General features: G+C 53.8%; 1 protein-coding gene across 1 annotated transcript; it reads right to left on the reverse strand.

Annotated features, from left to right (window-relative positions):
• Positions 1-858: 858 nt before the first annotated feature.
• On the reverse strand, positions 859-7,560 carry GEMIN4 (gem nuclear organelle associated protein 4). Its single transcript, XM_067714647.1, has 2 exons — positions 7,403-7,560; positions 859-4,216 (listed from the first exon to the last, which is right to left on the reverse strand). The coding sequence occupies exons 1-2, from the start codon at positions 7,410-7,412 to the stop codon at positions 1,047-1,049; spliced, it is 3,180 nt and encodes a 1,059-aa protein (XP_067570748.1). The 5' UTR covers positions 7,413-7,560; the 3' UTR covers positions 859-1,046.
• Between the last annotated feature and the right edge of the window lie 1,547 nt (positions 7,561-9,107).

Raw genomic sequence — 9,107 nt, forward strand, 5'->3', positions numbered from 1 at the left:
TGGGCACGCATTTGCACACTCCATTCCCTGCTCCCACATGTTCTTCAAAACCGTGACAACCGGGACTTCCCTGGTGGTGCAGTGGTTAAGACGCCACGCTCCCAGTGCAGGGGGCCAGGGTTCGATCCCTGGCCGGGGAACTAGATCCCAAATGCATGTCGCAACTGAGTTCGCATGCCGCAACTAAAACAGCTGGCGAGTCACGACTAAGGAGCCCATGAGCCACAACTAAGGAGCCCACTTGCCACACTAAGACCTGATAGATAGATAAATAAAACAAACAGAAAAACCAACCAACCAACCCACCCATGACAACCCACCCCAGGCAGAAGATAATTACACCCATCCTTTAAACACGTCTCTGTGGTGATTACCAGACAGTATCAGCACAGCCCCTTTGAGATCCACTGAATGGACAGCGTTAACACTGTGGGGCAGAAGTCCTCGATTCAGAAGAGACCTGTTTTCCTGAGGTCACTGACCTCCCTCCCACCCACCCCACATTTCATGTTCTTGGTCCAACCCTCTCCTTTTACACTGGTTGCAGGCCTTGTGCGCACACAAATCACATGGCCAATTGGTAGCAGAAAAGAGTCCCTTTCCTAGTTCCTGCCCTTTCCAAGATACGGCGAAATGACTCTTAAAGAGACTCTCAGTGCAACAGAACACACGTACCTTGTAGTCAGTCCACCTGGGTGGGTTCACCTTTAGACTTATTTGCCAGATTCTAGGGTGGAGAAGCCCAGTGATGAACACGCGCCTCCCAGCTTGACTTGATCTTCACGACTGGCTGCGCCCAATTTCAGCGTGTACTGATGAGCCTAGACTATTGATAAGAAAGTCTCAAAAGAGGCAAGATAAAACTCAAAAGAGAATTTTATTACAATCTGTATGTTACAAATACCTAAGAAACTATTTTCTTTACAATGTCGTCAGATTTTTGGGCTTGTGTAAAATTTCACATAACCGAAAAATTTGTGTTTTTCAGCTGTAGCCCCCGTAGACCTGGCCAGGTTGAGGCCCAGCTGTTTTCTGACCCACGAAGGTCAGAAGTTGCTGATCTTCTGCAGGAGGGTTTGGCGCCGCTCCTCGGGGCTAATGTTCTCGGCGATGGACTTTAAGAAGTGCTGCTCGTTTACTTTCTGGAGCAAGGAGCTGACAGAAGGCTTGGTCTTGCTCAGGGTTTCGTAGCAGGTGAGGATCTCCAAGGCCAAAACATACAGTGGTTCACACACCTCCTGGTGGAGCATGGCCATGATGTGCAGAACGTGACAGAACACCTGGGTGTAAAAAAACAGGGTTTCCTGGGTCAGGTCCTGCTCTTGTCCTTGGGCCCAAGGGCCAACTGACTGTATCAACCGAACAGAGTCCAGGAGGTTGGTCAGGCTGTTGCAGAGGAGCTTGACCACATGGCTCCAGCCTTCCACAGGGAGCCAGTTATGGCAACTCTGGCTGCAGAGAAACTGGAAAGCTCTCAGCAAGAGTACGGAGAGTTGGAGCTCCTGGGCAAAGGGCTTCAGGTTGAGCAGAGGGACAAACTGAATATACTCCAGGCTGTAGGGGACATGCAGGAGCTGCTTCTCCAACAGTCTCCTGGTCAGCTGGTGAAGGCACTGCCACTCCTGGGGGCTGCACCACGGCATGACCTGCACCAGGGCCACCAGGAAGCCCTTGCTGAACAACCTGACCTCCTCAGGGTTGCCCACATCCACCACCAGCAGGGCGAGCATCTGCTCAGAGATGCTGCTGGAGATGCAGGAGCACTCCATCCAGGCCAGGAGGCCTGTGCCGGGCCCATACCTGGGGCGGGCCTGGCAGGTCCACTTGTCCTCAGAAAGCTTGCAGATCTCAAAGAGCGTGGCTGGTACCTCACACTTGAAGTGGCCCTCAAAGAAGCTCTTCAGTCTCAGGCCCACAGTCCAGTCCAGCTGCTCCAGCTTCCCGTGGAGCCAGGACAGGGACTTGACCCAGGTGTCCGGGGAGAAGGTCTCGGCGTTAGCCGACACCACCTCGCAGAGGAGCTCCAGGATGTGGATCACCAGGTCCTTCCCGTCCAGGGGGAGGCAGCGCTTCTCCTTGGGGAGCTGCCAGTATCTGCTGAAGCCATTCAGGAGCTGGCACAGGCTGAAGATGAGTGGGAACGGAGAGCAGGTCTGCAGCCAGTATTCCTCTAGACATGTGTTTGCTTCCAGAGTCTGGATGAAGATCCTCAGACTGAGGTCCACCTCTTTGACGTCGAGCATCAGGAAAGGCAGGACGAATTCCTTTAGCACCTCATCTGGCTTGAGAAGAGCAGCAACTGGAATCCCTTGGGGCTTCACAGGATTCACCAGGCATCTCAGGAACTCCAGAAACTGCTTCTCTTCCCTGGGTGTAGAGAACTTCGTCCAGACTGTTTCTTTGAGGCAGGACACCACGATCGTCGTGGAGGGATTTGGACCCTGCTCTTCCGCGAACCTGAGGGCGGGGAAGGCGGTGAGAATCTGAGCCAGGAACCTGTGGGTGCCAAGGTTGACCACGGCCATGCTGCACACTTTCTTCACCGTGATCTCCGGGTGCAGAATGACTAGGCGGGCCACAGAAGCGATGGCATTAGCCAAGCCCTGTTCAGAAGCGCTCTGCGTGAGCTGGTTAAAAGTCGTGTTGAGGTCTTCCTGAAACCCCTCCAAGTGACCCAACAACTTCTCTGAGAGGCCCTTGCGCCCCCAGGAGAGCAGGACGCCCGAGAGGACTTTATTTTTATCTGGCAGTGAGAGGTGTGCATGACACTCCAGGATCAAGTCGATGACCTGTTTGATCTGGGGTCTGGGGACAGCCCCGTCTGCCGCGCTGACGTCCACCACTGCTTCCAGCAGCTCTAACACCAGGCTGGGCTCCTGGAAGACAGCCCGGCTGCTGGCCAGGCAGGCCAGCCACTCATCCGAGAAGGCCCACTTCCTCTCAGAAGCGAAAATGTAGCACATTTCCATGTGCCGGTCCAACTTCTGCTCGATGATGGTCATGGCGATGGAGGCAGTGATGTCCTTCTCAAAGCCCTTGTTCTTCAGCACCCTGTTCGTGTCCTTCAGGAAGTCACCCACGCACTCCGCCAGCTCAGAGGCCACCTGCCTCTCTTCCTTGGACAGGCTAGCGGTGTCCAGGTAGAGCTTCAGGTTCTGGCTGAAGGAGGTCAGGCTGTCGCACAGCCGGTAGCTGCTGTAGCTCGTCCCCTGGCTGCCACCGAGCGTGGCCCGCAGCTCCTCCCGCCACTCCCGCAGCAGGCTGCGCAGGAACTCGAAGCCCACGAGGATCGTCTCGCTCGGCAGCCTGGCCAGTGAGGTCAGGCTGATGTCCCGCTCTGCCTCCTTCACCTTCTCTGCCAGTGCCTGCTGGTGATATGGGTTCTGGGTATCCGTGTTCCACACGGAGATCACCGTGGCCAGTTTGTCTAGGTACACAGTGGCGGACACTTCCTGGGGGTTGTCCTCCATCAGTGCAAACACGGTCAGCATGTCAGCCAAGTTGGCCAAGGCGCAACACTTCATCCCGGGGCACAGGATCCTATCCTGGATTTGCTTCAGCCCAGTGAGCAGCATGCCCAGCAGGGGCATGGTAGGACACACATCCGGGTCGGACTTAAACCTCTTTGGAGGGTGGGAGAACTCATCTGAAGAGGACAGGTACTTATGGGCCATTGTCCGGAACTGGGAGAGCAGGGGGTCCTGCTGATTGCCCTTGTGCTTCATCATTTCCCACCAAACGTCGAGGAAGAAGGCCACATCCTTCGAAGAAGTGTCGATAGTCATGTGCTCCAAAAAGCGCTCTAGTTCTGCATGGCAGACAGTAGTGGGCAAGGCCATCAGGAGCTGGATAAAGAGTCCGGAAGCTTCCAGGGACTTAAGCAGCTCAAAGAGGACCGTGTGGTTGATGGTGGGGATCATGTTGCCCACGGAGAAGAACACATCTTCCTGCCACAGGGTTTCAGTGTCAGAAGGCGTGACAGGGTAGGGCTGCAGAGCCTTGGCCCAGATGATAATCAGAGCTTTCTTCTTCCAGGCGAAGGGCTGGGAGCAGGCCGTGGCAGAGGAGATCTCCCTCAGAGCCTCCACAATCGGCCGCCCGACATGCTCCCAGTCAGACTTGGTCAATTCTGCCAGTGTTTTGGGGCGGAACAGCTGCTCGGCCAGCAAGAAGCCCCCATGCAGAACAGTCATTTCTTCACAGATATTCAAAGGTCCTGCACAGACAGAAGTCCAATAGGATAGAATGTGGTGAAAAATTTTCAGAACAGCAAGCAGAGGTTAGAGGGAGAGGCAGCAGTTGGTCAGCAGGCTGTCATTATTAGGGTTAGAGATGAAAAGGGTTCTGAATGAAATCAGTGGGAGAGGGGGAAGAAGGGATGGTTCTAGGACCCGCTGCAGAGCTGAAGTCAAAGGATTAACCTGAGGAATAAAAAAGGACTCCCAAGCTCTCTAGCCTGGACCTGGGAAGACAACGGGCACTACTGCAAACAGGGAACACGAGAGATGTGCTTGGAAGGAACACTGATACGTCTTGGTCATTTGGAGTTTGAGGTAGAACATTAAGGTAGAAACGTCCTCCAGCAATGGAAACACAGGGCTGAAGCTCAGGAGGCAAGTCAACCTTGAAATGTGACTCAGGAAGGAGCCTGCCCAGAGGCAAGGCCCTCCAGCAAAGGATGGGCCAGCAGAAGATTTGGGGAAGAAGGGCTGGCTGAGAGAGAGAAAGAGAGAGCGTGCAAGGACAGTACCAAACTACAGCGGCCACCAAGTACTTACTGCAGGACTTGACAACTGAGCTTCTAAGTACCGATACAGACTAGGAAGGGCGTGGACCAGGACCGTCTGCACAGCAGCACTCAGACAAGCCCTGCTTCTCTTTTTTCTCTTAAAGCCTTGTCTTGGAAACAGATTTCAAACGTTCTGCCTTTTGGGGAAACAGTTCAATTCCCACAGCTCTTTCCATCAAAGAGAATAAGCTACTAATGGTCCTGGTTCTCTGGTAGAAGCCAAGAAGTAGATAGAAAAAAATACTGTACTAGATTCAGAAAAGTCCTTCTTCAGTGAGCCCTGAGTTGACACAGACTTAGCAAGGAAGGCATCTTGGGATGTTTAATTAGACATGGGTTTAACTCCTAGCTCAGCCATTTAAAAGTGGTGTGGGCTTCCCTGGTGGCGCAGTGGTTGACAGTCCACCTGCTGATGCAGGGGACACGGGTTCGTGCCCCAGTCCGGGAAGATCCCACATGCTGCGGAGCGGCTGGGCCCGTGAGCCATGGCCACTGAGCCTGCGCATCCGGAGCCTGTGCTCCGCAACGGGAGAGGCCACAACAGTTAGAGGCCCGCGTACCGGGGTGGGATGGGGGGGGAAGTGGTGTGATCTTGGACAGATTACTTCTCTGAACTTCTGCATATGTGGGGATAATACAGACTTCACATTATGACCCTGAGGATCAAATAATACATACAGTCAAGCCCCTGGCATTGGGTCCACACCCACTGTTGGCTCCCAATCCCATCTTCCAGGGCTGTTGAGGGTTAGGTAAGATATATACAATTAAGAATGAGGCTACAGGGCTTCCCTGGTGGCGCAGTGGTTGAGAGTCTGCCTGCTGATGCAGGGGACACGGGTTCGTGCCCCGGTCCGGGAGGATCCCACGTGCCACAGAGCGGCTAGGCCCGTGAGCCATGGCCGCTGAGCCTGCACGTCCGGAGCCTGTGCTCCGCAGCGGGAGAGGCCACAACAGTGAGAGGCCCGCGTACTACAAAATAGAATCAGGCTACAAAGAGCCTAAGTGCTCGATAAACGCTGGTTCTCCCAAACCTTTCCACTGTTGCCAGGACCAGAATCTTGTCCCTATTCTTTGCCTCCTCCAGCTCAGAAACAGGACATGTCTTTCTTAGGTATATTTCCTTTGGGCCAGAAACTAAATCATCGTACAAACATTGCTCACTCTTCAATGTTCCTGACCCCTCTCCCCTTTCCCAGGGCCCCTTCCTCAGTCCCTCAGGCCCTCAAGAACACAGCTTCCCCATTTTCATGGGTCAGGAGACTATCCTGCCCCTTCCATCTGGAACAGCACTCCTATGCAACCCGCTGGTGAAGGCAATCCATCTTGGTGCCCAGTGGCTGAGGCAGACTCCCAGGAAGAGCCAGGTTGCTGAGAGGTCTCCCTGGGGGTTCTGGCCTTTCTTTCTGGTTCAGGCTGCTCTCCCAGGGCCCCCCAAAAGGCTCCCTTCTGACTCTGTAAATTTAATTTTATTGCTCTACCTGCTCAGCTGAGATGTTTGGCCCCTGAGACCCACCTTCCAGAGACGGTAAGTATATACTCATGCCACCTGAAGGAGTAAGTCCCAGAAGCAGTTAATGGCTGGGCGAATCCCAAGTGTTTTATCACGAATGGTTAACTGGCGCTTGTGAGTGCCCGCTCCTTATGTTTAAGCGCTTACTCTGTACCAGGCACTGTGCTAGTTGGTATGTGTATCTTTTCATCGTCAGATCAACATTTTGAGGACCATTCCTGTTTTAGAGATGGAAACATTAAGACTCAAACAATTTGCTCAGGTTGTCGGAACTGCAAAGCAGTGGGCTGGGACAGAGATCACCACAGCTGCAGGGCTCCAAACTCTTCCAACTCTACCTTTCCACCACGGAACAGCTGGCTGGGGACAGGGACCAGAACATTTCTCAACAGCCTACTAATACTGGCACATCTTGGGGAGCCTCACCCCAGCTCTCCCAGAACAGCTCTTGGTCTTATGCCCTTAAGAGCACATCCAGCAGCGGGGGAGGCTGGGCAAGGAGCCGCCGATTTATACCAGCTGTCCCCTCCCTTCTCCCAGACCTGGCATCTGGAGAATCAAGACGCACGTTGCCGCCTCGGCTGCTGCAACCCGTGCCCACAACTGCTGGTCTGAAGAACGCTAGCCCTGCGCAAGGCACCGGACTCGACACTGTACACACGTGATCTCAGTGAAAACTCCCCCAAACTCTGTGAGGCTGATACGGTATCATCATCCCCGTTTATCCACGAGGACCTCAACGCTTGCTCAAGAACTTAGTAGACGTTCAATAAATGAGATCGTTGGGGATACGGGATTCCCCGGGGCGCCGCCGGAGCCCGGCCTTTTCCAAAGCACGTGCCCGAACCTGTCCACTCTCGCGAACGCTAACTTCACATCCGCTGGCCCCTTCACGTGGAAAGGGGCCTGGAGCCGGCAAGAGGCGAGCGGAAGAGCGGCGGGTAGAGCCCGGCCCCCCGACCTCCGGTCTCCAAGACACCCCCGCCCTCCCAAACCCCTCCCCGGCCCGGAGGTCTCCCTCAGCCCGGGCCCACTCAGCACTGCCTGGTCGCCGGTTGCTCAACGCGGCCCACGCGGGCCCAGAGGAACCGAACACCCACCTAGATCCATGGCGGCGACGCTGACTGCGGCGCGGGTCGCCCCTCCCCCGCCAGGCCGCGAGGGCGGCGCAAGCGTCACGGCACAATAGGCGGTCCCGGGGGGCGGGACAATGGGCGGCGCCTCGGCCCCCGCCCGCAGTCTCAGCTCGGGCTATGCGCGGACCCCGGCATATATACGCCGCTCCGCGCGCACGCGCGGTCCCACCTAAGCGCCCGCGGTATCGGGGCCGCCAGACCCACAGCTCCCTCTATCGGCCAGAGGCCTCCAACCAGGCAACAGGCAGGTACCCGCGCCTCCATCCCACGGCGTGCCGTCCCCCCTACCCAGGGCCCGGCCCCCAAACGACCGCCCCCTCCCAGCCCAGGCTCCGCTCGGCCGCGCGTCTCTGCAGTTCCCTACTTCCTGGGCCCCAGTCTGTCCTCCCTATAGCTCCGTCCCTGGCCCCGCATTCTCCCGCACCCAGTAATCCCCGGATTCCTCACACCCCCGCCACAGTTCACCCTCACTGAATGCCCCTACCCAGGCTGCCCACTAACCCGCATGGACTCACCACTCCCTGAGAGGCTTCCTCCCCCGCAGCGGGTCTCTTCCCATCAACTCTTACCATAAATTTCAGTGGCCGACGGGGAGTCCTCCTGGAAACTCTCCGACTCACAAGGACATTGTGGGACAGGTGAGATGGGCAGAAAGTCATACTAAGGAGCACTAAATGTCCCTGGCTTTGCTAATTCCATTCAGACGTCAGACACACATGGATTTCATACTAACTTTACAGGCTAACCTAGGAAAACTCCACAACACAGCCATTCTAAATCTCTCTGGATTTAAATTCAAGAGATATTTGAACTTCAACTTAATATGCTAGGACCACAACCCCTCAAGTCGAAAAATAAAATGACTACTCTGAAAACACAACTCTGGAGAAACTGAGGAACTTCCCAACTTCATCTGTTTAAAAACACCAGCTTGGGCAAAACTATCTTTAAACCTTGTTTTGTAGCTGATTATACCATTCCCAGAGATGGGAAAGTAGTAACTTTTGGTTTAAAATTACTAGCTGCCCTGTGCAGAGGTAAACTTTTGGATTGCTTGATAAAAGGCCAAAGTGGTACAGTAAATGGTTTTAGGATGAATAAAATATTGAAGACTGCAACAAAGGAAAAATGACAGGCAATGAGAGAAATAAAAGGAGGCTGATATCATGAAGCTAAAATGTCCCAGGTAGATAAACAGCATTCAGTTCTCTCATGCATAGCTGTACATTTAAGAGAAAAAATTGGGGGTATGTTACAACATAAGATAAACAGATAAAGAGGAATCTGGCATGTGTTTAGTACTTACATAAACCACTTATTTTACTATAACAAACTTAGAAGGCCACATCAGGGACTTCCCTGGCAGTCCAGTGGTTAAGACTCCACCTTGCAATGCAGGGGGTGCGTGTTTGATCCCCGGTCAGGGAACTAAGATCCCACATGCCGTGCAGCGCAGCCCAAAAAAAAGAAAGGCCACATCACAACAGCCTAATACACTGGGAGAAGTAGTTTCTTTTCAGGAGAACAGTATTACCAGAGATAAACATCAAGAATTAATAATCTAATTATTAATTAATTAGAAAATCTGAGAATTAACAAATCATAGTCTAAAGAAGACAGAGGCATTTACTTGATTATTCAAAATTCATATAATAATTTCCCCATGCAT

Source organism: Pseudorca crassidens, chromosome 19 (assembly GCF_039906515.1).
Source record: "Pseudorca crassidens isolate mPseCra1 chromosome 19, mPseCra1.hap1, whole genome shotgun sequence".
Taxonomy (NCBI): Eukaryota; Metazoa; Chordata; class Mammalia; order Artiodactyla; family Delphinidae; genus Pseudorca; species Pseudorca crassidens.